This window comes from Callorhinus ursinus, unplaced genomic scaffold (genome assembly GCF_003265705.2).
Source record: "Callorhinus ursinus isolate GAN/ISIS: 27379988/994484 unplaced genomic scaffold, GSC_fseal_2.0 scaffold94, whole genome shotgun sequence".
Lineage (NCBI taxonomy): Eukaryota > Metazoa > Chordata > Mammalia > Carnivora > Otariidae > Callorhinus > Callorhinus ursinus.
In genome coordinates this window covers 2035492-2049849 of record NW_027397156.1, presented here as the reverse complement: position 1 = coordinate 2049849, position 14358 = coordinate 2035492, and the positions used below count along the sequence as shown (strand labels likewise).

Sequence of the window (14358 nt, the reverse complement as noted above, 5' to 3'; positions counted from 1 at the left end):
TGTGTGTGTGTGTGTGTGTGTGTGTGTGTGTGTGTGTGTGTGTGTGTCTGCGCGTGCGCACTGCAGCAAAAGGGCCAAGGACAAAGTGAAATGGAGCCAAGTGTGGGGTGGGGTGGGCCAGGGGAACAAAAATACAAAGGAAACCAGGGCAGCCAGCATAATATGAGCAAAGGAGGCAGAAGGGAGCTGTAGAGGTAAGGGGTGAGGGCTCTTGGAGCTTCAGAAAAAAACGACTACCCGGGAGAGAGAGCAAGAGAAAGACCAAGGCATAAAGAATCACAGAGAGGCCAGGAACCGAAAAGAGGAAGATAAGAGAGATTGGCTGGGGAAAGTAAGAGAGATTGGCTGGGGAAAGTAGGTCGGAAAGCTGAGGTGGGAGAAGGGAGCCCCCAGAGGCTGGGCAGAGACAGGAACTTTCCCTGGACAGAAAAAGCCAGACTCAGGCTTGCTGCTGACAGGGAGTTTATTTGGACCAAGTTGTGGGGATCTGCGGGCTGCCTGAGCTCCAGGTCAGAGCTTCTCCGGCTCCGGCTCCGGCTCCGGCTCCGGCTCCGGCTCCGGCTCCGGCTCCCCTATCTTGCTCTGAGCCTGAGGTGGGTGAGTCCCATGCTCCAAGGCAGAGAATCTTCTTGGACGCCACTGTGGGAAGACACGGAGGGTGGGTGCGGGGAAGGATGAAGGGAAAGACAGTAAGGAGGATACTGAGCGCATCTATTCTTTTCCAGGCCCCTGCCCTCCTCTTCTGGTCCCAGGCCTTTTCTCAGCCCCTTCAAGCCTCCCTTGGGTCCTTCAGGCACAAGGAGTCCCTGGAGAGGTTTATGAAGAGGGGGGGCTCTCAAGGCAGGATGAGGAGTCCACCTTGGTCATCTCCCCTGAGGAAGGGGTGCCAGACAGCACTCAGAAAACTGAAAAGAGGGGCGCCTGGGCGGCTCAGTCGTTAAGCGTCTGCCTTCGGCTCAGGTCATGGTCCCAGGGTCCTGGGATCCAGCCCCGCATCGGGCTCCCTGCTCCGCGGGAAGCCTGCTTCTCCCTCTCCCCATCCCCCTGCTTGTGTTTCCTCTCTCACTGTGTCTCTCTGTCAAATAAATAAAATCTTAAAAAAAGAAAAGAAAAAGAAAACTGAAAAGAGGGGAAGCCAGTGGCCGGTGGGGGCTGAGGGGTGTCCCCGGCTCACCTGTCTTCTCCAAAGGTGAAAACCAAAGGCTCCAGTCATCAAAAGGAGCAGAAAGAGGATACCAAGGATGAGAAAGAGAGGGAGATGGCCTGTTTTCAGGGCCCCTGGGGCCCTCCCAGAGCGCTGGGCACCTACAGAGGAAGTACAGAGTTAGGTCCCGGGTCCTCGCTGGAAGGGTATCTTGCCACACCCTCGTACATTACGCACACAATGCGGCCCAGAGTTGAGGGACTTATCCAGGATCATCAGCTAATGAATGACAGAAGTGGGTTGGGGCCTGGACAAGAGCCCGAGGTTAGAAAGAAAAGATCTGGAATGCGGGCGGGGAGGGGTCTGGAAAGTGGGGTCAAGCGGAGTGGTCCGGAGCGTTGTGGGGTCTCAGACCTGGGCGAGCTGGCTCAGGGAGGTACACCGCTGTCCCGAGAAGCATCTCTCCCCGGTACACATGGCACTGCGAGGGCTGAGAAAGGAGTCTGGCCTCCTGCATCTCCAGCCAGGGTCCTGGGGAACCTCTCCAAGAGTGCTTATCCAGGGGGCTCCACACAAAGCGCTCTCGTCCCGACGCCGGGGTCACCTCACAAAGCAGTCTTCTCAGCTTGCCAGTTAACCCAGAGGATTTGGGAGTCACTGAGAAAATCAGAGGGAAGAGATCTTTGGGGGCCCGACCCCCTTACTTGAAACCATAGATCCAACTCCCCCGCCTTGATCACCCGGCACTCAGGCTCTCACCTGGGCTCTGATTGGGTGAGGTTGAGGGGAGGAGATCGGGGTCAGGGCCAAATCAATCTTATCAAGACAAAGCTCCGGGCAGATCCCTCTGCAGCTTAACAGCCTCCGAGCTCTCTACTGCCCTCCGGGACTGTTCAAACTCAAACGGGCCCAGAAGGATCACGTAACAAATACCATCTCGGATTCTTTTACACGACTTCCCACTCAAATGCTCAGAAACCCCAAGATCAGTCAGGTGTGTTGCCCCCCTCCCATACACCTTGCACTTTTTTTGCTTCCATGACTTGGCTCACATCAGTGCCCCCTGCCTTGAGGTGGCCCCTGAATGAACTCTGCCCCCTTTTCTGAATGTTCAGAGAATACTGAACTGACCCGCCCGTCTACGGACAGAGCATCTCAAAGGTGTACGGTGAGAGAGAGGGCCGGTAGGAGGACCCCAGTGCTGAAGGGTCTTGAGCTGAGCATAGTGGTGGGAGCCACCTGAGGATTTGGCGACACAGACACCCCGACCTTAGACCCCGAGACTGGCACTTCCCAGGCCTGTGATTTGAGAAATTCCTTCTCTACAGGGGCAACAATCTCTCCCACTGAGCTGTTGTGCAGAGCCCGGATAACTAACTGGAAACAGGTGACCCTCAAGAAGACCTAGGACAGACAAAATTGGGAGGCTTTGTGGGCTGACTGGATGTGGAGGAAACGGGAGGCCAAGTTTCAGTGGAGCGGGATACAGGTGGAGTTACAGACAGAAAGGCTAAGTCAGCAAGAGGACTCGCGGTGTGAGGAAAGGATGGGGTTCGGAGTGAGGCTGCGGTGTGGGTATGACATCTAGGGAGAGCTATCCTGGAGCAGGTGGAAAGTCAGCATTGGCCCTTGGGAGATGTATGACCTGTCAGCGTACTCACTGAGTCACTCAACCAATGTACACATTAAGCACCTACTACAAGGTGCTACTCTTTAGTGACCCCAGGTGAATACTACAGACACAGCTGGGCTGTTGTAGCTCCTAGTTACCAGTCCATCAACACACACCTTCTGAGTTTTGGCTTTTTGTTGTTGGTGGTGGTGGTTTGGTTTTTTTTTTTTTTTTCTGTGTTTGTTTTTTTATTTTCTTAAAAAAAAAAAAAAAAAAAAAAACAGTCCTCGCTCAGTAAATATTTGCTGACCAAGGGACTGATTTGTTAACTCCCCAAATCCAAGCCACTTCCTGCAACTTTAAGCCAAGCACTGGTCCCCAAGTAGACGAGGATTCTAGAGATAGAGTCCACCTCTTTTGAACCATTCAAACTTTTGCCACCTCTCCTTCTAACTTCTCAGACCCTCCTCCCAATTCAGAGCAGGGGAGTCCCTTAGAGGAGAGTGGAATGTTCACCTAGTGACTCAGGGGAGATTTTCAGTTTCAGTTCTTCATGTGGGGGCGAGAAAAGAGGGGGCCACCAGGGCAGCCTCTGCAACCTGCACACGGTGGCCTCGTATCGTGAGGCGGATCTGCCCGGTCTTGGCCCAGCCGGCCTGCCCTCCCTGTCCCGGCTCCCCTGCGATGGGAGCTCATCCTCTCCCACCTGGGGCTGACCTGTGATGACTGCCAGAGTGACCGTGGCACTGAGCTGCTGTCCCTGCAGATGGATGCGGCAGGTGTAGGTCCCAGCCTGGGCCTGGCTCACAGCCTCCAGTTGGAGGGTAAAGTTGCCATGGTGTCCAGCCACCAGGAGGTCAGGGCCTCCCCCGGGAGGGGTCCACTTGGCAGTGAGAGAAGACGGGGTCCCCACACCGGGGGGCAGGCGGCAAGGTAGGTCCACCCTGGAACCTGCTCCAGCATACACCGTCAGAGGCACTGAGGGCTCCAGACCTGGGAAAGAAGGGGAAGCCAAAGTTGTAGCGGAGAGGGGGAGGTACAGAGAGGCTGGAGCACTGGGGCCGCAGGGACGGGGAGGCAGAAGAGCAAAGGAGGTGGTCCAGCTCTGAAGAGTGCAAGGGAGCAGAGTAAGGTGGATGAACTGAAGATGCTCAGAGCCCCCCGTGTGGGCCGGGCCACCAGGAGGCCAAAGGTGGCCCAGTGAGGCTGGATGGCCCAGGGAAAAGCCAGAGGTGGGGAAGGCAGCTGAAAGGTTGCAATTCGAGGTAAAAGGGAGTGGGGCTGTGAGGCCCAGAGCATTCACAGTGGGAGCTAGCTGCCGGAGACCTGGTTTGGGGACCCATAAGTCAGGGGGAGGTGATGGGGGGCAGGGAGGGGTTGTGGTCAAGGGTGAAGGCAGACTGGAGGAGTTACCCAGAACGGTGAGGTTGTACGTGAGGGAGACGGTGAAGCCATCTCTGTAGGTGAGGATGCAGCCCCACGGCCCAGAGTCTGAGGGGCTGACTTGGGGCAGGAAGAGGAAGCTTCCAGCTAAGTGGTGATGGGGGGACTTGTGAACAGGGACTCTGCCCTGGAACCAGTGCACAGAGGCTGGCAGGTCAGGGCGGCTGAAGGAGCAGTTCAAAATGACCCAGTCGGAGATCCTGAGGGACCCTGGGGGGCTGGCAGTCACTGCTCACGGATAAAGAAGATTTGATTAGCCCCACCGCCAACGCTTGTCTTCTCCTCCCCAACCCTCCTCTGACCACCGCCCGCAAAACCCCCCCCCCCAACCCCCCCCCCCAAGTCCAATGCCTGGTACCTGGAGGTGCTTAAAATGGATGCTCCGGGATCTCCTGCCTCCTTCCCCTGCACACGCCCCCCGCCCCCCCAGGCCTCCAGTATACTTGGTTGGCATGGTGGACCCTGCCCTTTCTCCAGGCCTTGCCTGAGGATCCCCACTCAGCCCACCCCCTGAGCTACAGATGTCTGAAATGAGTCACTCTAGCCTTGCACTCTCCCCGCAACCCAGGGGTGCCTCCTCCCCTCCCCCCTGGCACTCCCAGGGTGCGTGGAGGAGGGGAGCTCCAGGGGTGAGACAGTCTCTCCGGAGGGTCCTCTCCCCACACACGTGCTTCTCTGGGGGCGCCCCTTCCACTCTGCTCCCCACCCCCTCCCGCTCCCCTCCCGGGGGCTCTCGGGCGGGGCCCAGGGCGCCTCCCAAGAAGCACAGCCCCTGCCCGGTCTCTTCCTGCCTCCCGGGGCGACAGGGACCGCGGCGCCCCGGCTCCAGCCCCGCTCCCCGCGGCCCGCCCCCACCTACTGGAGGCCTGGCCCACGCGCAGACGGAGGCGGCAGGCGAGGGAGCGGTCCCGGAGGTGCACGGCCGCGCGGTACTCGCCGGCGTCGGCGCGTCGGGCCGGGCGCAGCCACAGCGAGAAGTCCCCGCGCTGGAGGCCGCGCTCGTCCAGCTGCACGCGGGGCTGCAGGGGGGGCCTCCCGCTGCGCAGGCCGCCGGCCGCCCGCATCAGCACCACGTAGCGCCGCGGCCCTGGGCCCCGGGCGGAGGGCGCGGCGGGGCGCAGGCTGGGCGCGGGCGCCGGAGGGCCGCTGGGCGGGAGAGAGGGACGGCACTGAGAAGTGCGAGGGGGAACAAGCCCGGGGACGGGGGGGGGGGGGGGGGAAGGGGCAGTCCAACCCCACTTCGAGGATGAGGAAAGGCACCCAAAAGGAAGACAGATCTCTGGCCCGCTAACAGTCATCATCCCCGTCTCCCCTCGGGTCGGGCCAGCGCCACCCACTCTCTGGAGAGGCAGGTGTAGAAGGGATGCAGGTGTGAGGGGAGCAGGCTTCCGAGGAAAGGCAGGAAAGGCGGCGGGGAGAGCTGAGCTTCTGGCTTCAGAGGGACTGACAGCTCAGGCGAGGAGACAGAGGGCTAGCTTGGGCCTGCGGTTATTGAGTCTGGATGCCACTGCTGTTGTATGTGGGGGTCCTGTTGCCCAAGTTAGGGGTGCATACCTGTCTGGTAGGTGGTGCCAAGTGACCCCTGCGGTTCGCAGAAGGCTGACATCCTGGAGAGGGGTTATGGGGCTGCAGGGGAGCTGGGCCGGAGCCCCCTCCTGGGCCCACACCACCGTCGGGACCTCTGTCCCAGACCCTGAAGCCTCCACTGGGGAGGAAAAAAGAGGCCAAGAGGAGGGGCCGTGAGCCAAAAGACTTAGGAGTAGAGAAGGAGCCTCAGTTGCCTGAAGGAGAAACGGGGCTGAGGAAGACCTTCGGTTTCTGTCCCTTCCCCACCCAACAGGAAGACTGACAAGAGGCTTTGGGGGCAGAAAGAGCGCCCCAAGCAAGGCATTAGAAGAATCCACCCAAGCTAAGGAACTTGGCGTCTGTGAGGTCCAGACATCCCTGCTGACCACCCCCTCCCCCACCCGTGGGTCTGGAGGGCAGCCCTCCCAGAGGGTCAGCCCCATCTTACCTGGAGCCGCCCACCGCAGTTGCAGAAGCAGCAGAACCAGGAACTGAGCCTCCCACATCTCCCTTAGGCCTGGGCCACACTGAGCCCCCCCAAAGGGAAGAGGTCAGAAAGAAAGGAGGGACAGTTGGACAAAAGAGAGTTCTGCAAAGATATGGGGTGGAGGAAGGGAATCTAGTAGAGGGACAAGGACAGAGACCTGGAGATAGAGGGAAGAACCAATGACCAGAGGCTGGAATCTGGAGGCAAGCTGGACAGATCAGGCAGCAGGAGCTGGAGGGGGGAGAGTCGGGGGGTTCCAGCAAATGGGCAGGGCACTAGCAGAGAGCAGAGTGGAGGCAAGGTGGCTTGTCTTGAGCTGGGAGGCAGTTCTGCTGCTCCCAGGGCCCTCACCCCTGTCCTTCTGCCTTTCCTCCACCTTCCCCACTTCCCCTCCCCGTTGCTCCCCCACCCCCACCCCAAGGCTCACGGTTTCGCTTCGCAGTGGAAAGTCTGAGGGGGTTGATTCCCAGCAGCATTACCCTCCACCTCTGTGGTGGCGCTCCCCTTGTTTATTTCCTCAGGCCTGGGTGTCCCCGCCGACACCTCCCCCACCCTTCTGACTATTCCTCTTCCTGGGGAACTTCTGCATTCTCTCCAAGCCTTATCTGCCTGGAACTACCCGCTGGCCCACCTCTAAGCTGCTGCTCCGGTCTCAACATTTTCTTGGCAAACCTTTCCCTTGGTACTCATCTCCTCTCTCATTCCCTTAACCTCCCAGGACTTTCATTTAGCATGAGACCTGCCTCCCCACCCATCCCATAGCTCCTGGGAATAATGCAGACCTAAAAGATGGTAGGTCTGGGGAGGGGCACCCCAAGTCCTCAGAAGAAGAAAAGCTACATTATATTGAGCCTTCACTGAGTATATTGTGGTGGAGGTGAAGATATGGGGTGGAGGGACTGTATTGGATACTTTACAGATAGTAACTCATGAAATCTGATATCCCCCATTATACAGATGAAGAAACTGAGGCAGCCTCAAAGATTAATTGACCAAGGTCAGTTATGGAGTTATGAAGCCAAAAGGTGTGTCTGTGGTCCAGACTCTGGGTGAGTTACCGATGTCCTCTCGAAGAATGGTGGGGTCAATCACACACACACACACACACACACACACACACACACACACACCCATCCAGTTCAAGACCACTGTGTACTCAGCAGCTTCTCCCAATCCAGAGGTTTTGAACTAACAGGGCAAGGGAGATATGGATATGGAGAAATGCAGAAATCCTGCAACAGAGATCAAACTCAAGAAAAACTGAGACAGAACTAGGGAAGGAAGTCTGACAGAAGGGAACTCTTGCTCCCCACCCCACCCAGCCAGAGGAGCCCAGCCCAGAGAGGTGGAGTATGGGTGCCAATAACTTGCACCACACCTGGGAACCACAAGAGGCCCTGGACTTCTCCCCTGCCTGACCAAGTGCTCACTTCCTCACGACCTGGTGGAGGACAGGTTTGATGCCAGACAACTCTCTCTCCAGGTCCCAGGAGGCTGAGACCCAGGCCTCCCAGCCCTCTCCCACTTCAGGGGCGGGACTTCCTGTTTCTGAGGCTACTTCTTTGCCTGGTTCAGCACAACAAGAGCTGGTAGCTTTCCACTGGGCTCAGCAGTGTCTAGACCTGGTGTGGGCTAGCAGGGAAGTGTGTGTGTGTTCTGCTGGGGAGGAGCATCCCTAAGAATCCAAAACCAGGAAAGAAGTTAGTTCTCAGAGAAGCTGCAAGCTCCATGTCCACCCCTGGAGTGCAGATCTTGTCTTCTTGAGTGGTGGGTGGTAGGAGAATACAGCTGCTTTTTTATAGAAGGCAAGGGTCCTGATGGAATGTGACGTCTGCCACCCCTCTCCCCCTGCCCCGGGAAAGCAGGAGACAGGTTAAAAACAGAAGCGCGACCGTTTCTTTATTAAATTATACAAAAAGGGGAGGAGAGGGGAGGGGGGCAGCTGTGGGGCTCGGCCCCAACCCTGGCCCCACCCCGGCCTGGCGCTGTCTGAGAGAAGGGGATCTGAGGGAGACCCAGGGATCAGGCAGGGTAGGGATGGACCGGACATGAGGCTGGGATGCAGTGGTGAGGAAGGAGAGGCTACCGGGGTCGGGGGGGGGGGGGGAGGGAGGGAAGAGAGCAAGGACAGGGAGAGGAGCGACTGGGGACCAGCTGGGGAGCTCAGATGGAGCAGGTCAAGAGGTGGAACAATGGCAGAGTGAGGATAGAAGGGGCGGTATCTGGAGAGGGGACATGAGAAAGGCTGGGGACAAAGAGGGTGGCAGCTCTGGTGCAGGGTCCAGAGCCAGGAGCCAGGTGAAGAGTGGCTGCAACTTGTCTGTTCTCACCCCCACCTCCAGGCCCGGAGGGGCCTCCCACCCCCAGCCCATTGGCAGGGGGCTCAGGCCGATGCCCCATTTTCTGTTTTCTGCCGCTTGGGATCCGCTTCATCCTGTGGAAGGAGAGCTGGGCTTAGCGGCAAAATGGGAGGGGGACCGCCCCCTGTCCCTGCCCTGCTCCAGCCCCCGCCCTTGCACCACAGGGATCCAGGTCCAAGTCCAAAGGGCTCCCAGCCCCTGCTGCATCCCTGACAGCCCCTCGGGCCCCACAGCCCAGCCCAAACCTCCTCTTCAGCAGCTCTCTTCAGCGCGGGCCCTTCGTCCTCATCTTCTTCTTCTTCCTCATCTGAGGAGCCAGAAACGGGTCATGGGGGAAGGGCAGGAAGCTCTGGCACAGACCCCCGGTGGTTGCCCTCAGCCCTGCTTCAGCTCTTCAAACCCACCCGGACTCGCTCCTTTGAGCCCCGCCTCCCCTGCCCCTCCCCACCTTCTTCTTCCCCTTCATCCTCCTCCTCTCCGTCCTCGGCAGTTTCTTCTTCTTCCTCCTCAGCTCCGTTCTCCTCCTCCTGTGGGGGCCGGACCGGGTGAGGGCCGAGGGAGCGGCGTCAGGCTGGCCAGGCTGGCCGCGTGCCTCCGCCACCACCAACGGCGGGGGGGGGAGGGGGGGGCCCGCAGGGGCGTCGGGACCGAAGGGTGGGAGGGGCCAGAGCGGAGGCAGGACCCGGCCCCCCCACCCCCACGCCCAGGTAAGTGGAGGGGAGCTGCGGGTCTCCTCCACCTGACCCCCGACCCCTCCGCACCTCCACCACTTCTTTCTTTCGCTCTTTTCGGCTGGCCTTCTCCTCCACCTTCTCTTTCTTCTCCTTCAGGTCCTGCAAGAGAGAAAGAGGTCACCTTCCTGTCACCACCAATGAGCTGCAGCCGGTCCCTCTCGCCCCGTTCTCCCTCTGCAGTGAGTTTAAGAGGGCCGTGAGAAGGAAGGAGTTGGCTACAGCAGCTCAGGGGCAGAAGAGAGGTCCCAGGGTCCACAAGGCCACAGGGGGGCTGGGACCAGACACTGTCCCCAAGACTCAAGGGAGGAGGGAAAGGGATGAAGACAGAGGAATGGAAGCCGAGGTCACTGCTCATCACTCCCATCAAGTTCTCCAAAACCTCACGGGCTGAAGAGTTCAGCTCAGTAAAGCAAATCCCCTCCATCTGCTCGCAGCCCCGATGCCCCACCCCCTCTTGAGGTCCCTCCGCCTTCCTGGCCTGCACCCTCCCGCTGCCTGCCCTGCTCTGCCTTTTGTCTACCTCTGGGGCCTTTTCCTGAGTACTCTCTCTCCTGGGCATCTCTCCCAGCTTCCCCCTCGGCCTCCTCGAATGCCTTTGTTTCTCCGTCCGTGTGTGCCCCTACTCCTCAGGCTCCTACATGGCCAAACACGACGGGAACAGGGAGAGCATCCTAGCAGAATGCACACCTACTCCAAACCAGTTCAAGTAGTTTCTTCCTCCCTACACCCGGCGGGTGGTGTGGTGTGCCCGTGGTGTGCGCACTGGCGTGACAGAAGGGTAGAAGTAACCATTTCCAGGGGGAATGGCAGTACAGGAGGATTAAAGGCAACATGGAAGGGAGAGGGTACTGGCCATGGTAGATGAAGAGAGACAAACAGGGTCTGCGTCTGGGCTGGGATGATGAGATGAAGACTGTAGATGGAGAAGGTTACCTGTCTGGAGTACCCTCCCTCCTTCACCCCAGGAGCCCAGCAGGCACACCTTTAATGTCCCATTCCGCTATAGCAGACGGGGATGCTCCTGGGTCCCTTCTCTCTGGACACCACACGGGCTCTTCCAGTTTAGATTCCAGCCCTCTTCCCACCCCCCTCCCCAACAGCCCATGGCAGGCGCTGATCAACTGTGGATGTCCCTGTGTGATCTGATCTGGTGTTGGTATACAACTCTGCGTATCTGATTCCATGTGGATGGAAGTTTTGTGTGAGTAGATCACCCTGGAGGGTGTGTCCTTTCTGGACCAGGATCAGGGACAGCAGTAGGGGTTGGTGCAGAATGGTTGACCTGGAGGGACACCCAATTCCCTTCTCCCTTTAAGGGGAACACAGGACACAGGACCCTCTCACTCTAGCTCGGTTTCTTCCTGCCACTTCCCTGTCCTCATTTCTTGGCCACATGATCCACAGGGCATCCCCACTACCTGATGAGCTTTCTCCTGCATCCTGGGCCTGGAGAGGCAGGGGCTGGTCGCCTTCTCTCTGGGGGCCCCAGCACCAGGTCTGTGCTGCCCTGGCCTGAGTTTCCCATCCAGGCTGACAGAGGGAGGGAGGGAGGGAGAGAGAGAGAGAGAGAGGGAGGGAGGGAGGGAGGGAGAATTCTAGAGCGGGGAGGGAGGGAGCCTACCAGAGACCAAAGTCCAAGGGGCCGCGCCCTCTCCTCCCCTGTCCCGTCCTTCTGGTCACTGTCCTTCCATGATCCCTTTTCCAGGAGGGTATGTGAGTGAGGTCTTGTGCTAAGCAGCTCTCTGGCCTCATTTACTCAACACAGGCACACACACTGACACAGGCTGACACCAATTCACACACCCAGCGACAGAGGAGCGCCCCCAAGATCTGGAGACACATGGCCCGGTGTTTGGACATTCTGGCACACACTCTTGAGACCGCACCAGAGGGCAGTGGAGCCTCTCGGCACTCACAAAGCAGCAACATGGCTCCAGAACATCCCCGTCTCCACATGCACACATGTAACTGACACGGGCAGTCCCACACACTCGCTGGATTTCAGACATACAAAGACACCTACTCAGGAAAGTCACATGCCACCACACAGCCCACCGGAGGGCCCCACCGCACACCTTATCAGCTCTCACACACAGCCCCTCTCTGCCACTGCCTTTAATCCCGTTGGTGGCCCCCTTTCACTTCGGGGGCCTCTAGGAGACCTCTGTGACCTCCTCAACAACCAACCCCACCCCCCACCAAAGTCGGGCTCCCAGCCCCCAAACGCTGGCCGAATTAATTTCCCAAAGCGATACTCAGCAGGTTCCCTAGGGAAATTAGAGGAAGGCTGGAAGAGAAGCAAGGGCAAAGGGATGGGGCCAGGGAAGGGAGACGATGAGAGCAAGGACGGCTCGATGCAATGCCATGCAACGCTGAGCTTCAGCTTTCTCGAAAGCGATTCTCACCCCCGTCATGATTTTTAGGAATCCAAGACTCTTTAAGTGTGTGTGTTGCGGGGGGGAGGGGGAGAGGCTGGAGGAGGCTACGGAGAGAAAAGAGAGCAGAAGGCCAATGGGGGAAGAAACGGATACAGACGGAAGGAAAGGAGAGAAGGAGAAAACAGACGGAGGCAGTAGCCGTCCGAGAGAAGCAAGAGGCTGTCGGGCCTCGAGGGGAGGGGCCCGAGAGCAAAGCAGCCTCCCGGGAGAGTCCTGTTTACTCTGGAGGATGTCAAACCGCTTAGCAGAGGAAAGGTGAGGTCAGACTGGAAGGAGAGACGGGGAAACGGGGCGCGGAGAGAGGGAGCGGGGGAGGGGCACGGTAAAGTGAGCCGCGGCGCGCTCCGACGGGAAGCGGACGGGGTAGAGGCGCGCGAGCCGGAGCCGGGGAGGGGTGGGGACGGCGGAGGGGGCCGGGCGCCGGCCGAGCGGCGAGGCCGGAGCCGCGGCGCGCGGCGCTCAGGAAGCTAGAGGGCGCTGGCGGGAGCCGCGCGAAGCGGGGTAGGCAGCGCCGGGCAGGGGAGGGAGGGGGTGGGGAGGGCGGAGTGGGGTCCGCCGGGACCCGGCGCCGGGGCAGCGTGGGGCCGTCGGGGGCGGCGTGGGGCGCCAGACGGCGCGGAGCTCGGGGGTCGCGCGGGGTTCGGGCCGCCGCTGTCCCCGCCCGTACCTTGGCGCTCAACTCGGCCGCTGCCTCCACGCTCTTCTCCGACATGGTGCCGGGGCCGGGGCCGGGGCTGGCGGGGAGCCGGGGTCCCGGGGCCGGGACGGAGGAGCCCTGGACGGCGGAGGGTGGCCGCGGCCGGAACCTGGCGCGGTGGCGGCGGCGGCGGCGACAGCGGCAGCGGCGGCCGCTCAGCAAGCTGGGTCTCTGGAAGAGGCGGCAGAGGCGCGCGGGGTGGGGCGGGGGTGGGTCTGGAGCGGAGACCCGCAGGGCTGCGGCCGTCCGGAGGGCGGGCGGAAGGGCGGTGCGGGCGGTGGCCGGCGCGCTCCGGCCGCGGTCGCTCGGTCCTCGGCTCGCCGCCCCCGCACCAGCAGAGCTGCCGCCGACCAGCCGCTGCCGCCCCCGGGCAGGGAACCCGCTTATAAAGGCGGCGCTGCCCGACGGGAGGGGCTTCCCAGGGGTGGGGCTGGCGGGAGCGGGGAGGAGAGGAGAGGGGAGGGGGATGAAAGCGGAGGTTGGCGAGGTGGGGATAGGAGGATGAAAGCGAGGGGAGGGAGCGCGCGAGAGGCGGGAGGGAGGACAGGACCAGGAGGGGGAAGTGGAGAGACTGACGGTCGCGGAGAAAGGAGTGGGGCGAGGAGGTGGGAAGGGGTGGGGTTCCGGCGGGGAGGGACCTCTCCGAATCCCGACCTACTGCCTGCGAAAGTGGAGTCTGTCTTTTGGGGGCGGACTGGAGGGATGGCCAGAATCCTACTGACCCTCCCCACCCCCACCCCCAAGAAACCCTGAGATTTTGCCAAGGGATGGGGTGGGAAAAGCAGATGGAGAGGCCGGGCAGGTATTTGAGAAACCAAAAGCTTAAGGAAGAGGAAGAGGGTGGCGGGGATACTTCCACATCACGCCGGCTTTCCCCTCTCATCTTGCATCGCCTTTCTCTGGATGGCCTTTAAGAGGGGATGGGAGGGCCAAAAGGGCAACCCACCCTCTGTCCTGCCCGAGGCGGACTTTTGTGAGCCCTCCTGGGTTCCTCCCTTCCTGGATCTTTCTGGAGCTCTAGAGGAGTCAGAGGCCCTCCAGGCTCCTTCATTCTCTTCCATCTTGGACCGCTCTTACACGCCCATCCCATCTCACTCGTCTTTGCCTGGTCTTTCTCTCTTCATCCCTGCTCATTCATCTGTACCCAGACCCCTCCCTCGCAACCATTTATCCTTCACGTCTCTCATTCTTCTGTTGCCTCTTCTCCACTTCTCATTCCCCTCTTCAACCCTTCCATCTCTGATCTCCTTACCCCCTGTCCCGGACCACACTGTTCCTGTATCATCTGAGTCCGACACCTGGCCCTATACCCTTCGAAGATTTCCCCCAATTCTTCTCTTCAGGTCCTGATTGATCTTCTACGTTTTCCCTCTCTTTGCTGGTCTCTTTCCTCTGCTGCCATCTTCCCCAGCCTTTCTGGATTCTATTTGCCTCTTTTGCAAGGTCTGGAGTTCCAGCCCCACCCCGTTCCACTCATCCTCAGTTCCTGGCCTGCAGTCTCAGTATCTTTGGATCATTTTGAGAAGCTTGGGGGTTTCAGGAGCTGGGTGTATTAATGGTCAGGAAGGTGGGTGGAGTGGAAGGCTAGGGTTTGGAAAAGGATATCCTTGGTGTGTGTGCCCTCCCATATTTGTCTATCATTATCATTAATTGTCTTATCATTTTCATTTTCTTAATAAGAAAGACACACTGATCAATCATCATCATTTGGTATCTGAGTGCTTATATATGCCATCTTTTGGTCCTATGGTGTACACACCTCCCAATTTCTCTTTCCCACTCTTCTTATCAGTTTCTCAGTCTCCATCTCCTCAAAAATCTTGGAGCCCCACCCAGGTTTTTCCTTGCCGGACTCTGATCATCTTTCTCTGAGATCT

At 59.5% G+C, this 14358-nt stretch overlaps 2 protein-coding genes across 5 annotated transcripts; both read right to left on the bottom strand.

Moving 5' to 3' along the window:
* Positions 1-451: 451 nt before the first annotated feature.
* LAG3 (lymphocyte activating 3) lies at positions 452-6743 on the bottom strand. Of its 3 annotated transcripts, none has more exons than XM_025851997.2 (8): positions 6680-6743; positions 5754-5904; positions 5059-5345; positions 4170-4427; positions 3474-3749; positions 1559-1801; positions 1175-1305; positions 452-639 (listed from the first exon to the last, which is right to left on the bottom strand). In XM_025851997.2, exons 1-8 carry the CDS (start codon positions 6726-6728, stop codon positions 511-513), a joined length of 1524 nt encoding a protein of 507 aa, XP_025707782.1. In that variant the 5' UTR covers positions 6729-6743; the 3' UTR covers positions 452-510. The 3 variants fall into 3 exon arrangements, with proteins under 3 accessions (XP_025707782.1, XP_025707781.1, XP_073744846.1); XM_025851996.2 differs by lacking the exon at positions 6680-6743 and adding an exon at positions 6214-6629; XM_073888745.1 differs by lacking the exons at positions 1175-1305; positions 6680-6743 and adding an exon at positions 6214-6629.
* Positions 6744-8125: 1382 nt separating this feature from the next.
* Positions 8126-13021, bottom strand: PTMS (parathymosin). Of its 2 annotated transcripts, none has more exons than XM_025851951.2 (5): positions 12452-13021; positions 9374-9445; positions 9061-9139; positions 8858-8919; positions 8126-8686 (listed from the first exon to the last, which is right to left on the bottom strand). In XM_025851951.2, the coding sequence occupies exons 1-5, from the start codon at positions 12494-12496 to the stop codon at positions 8636-8638; spliced, it is 309 nt and encodes a 102-aa protein (XP_025707736.1). In that variant the 5' UTR covers positions 12497-13021; the 3' UTR covers positions 8126-8635. The 2 variants fall into 2 exon arrangements, with proteins under 2 accessions (XP_025707736.1, XP_073744823.1); XM_073888722.1 differs by lacking the exon at positions 12452-13021 and adding an exon at positions 9867-9920.
* Positions 13022-14358: the final 1337 nt, after the last annotated feature.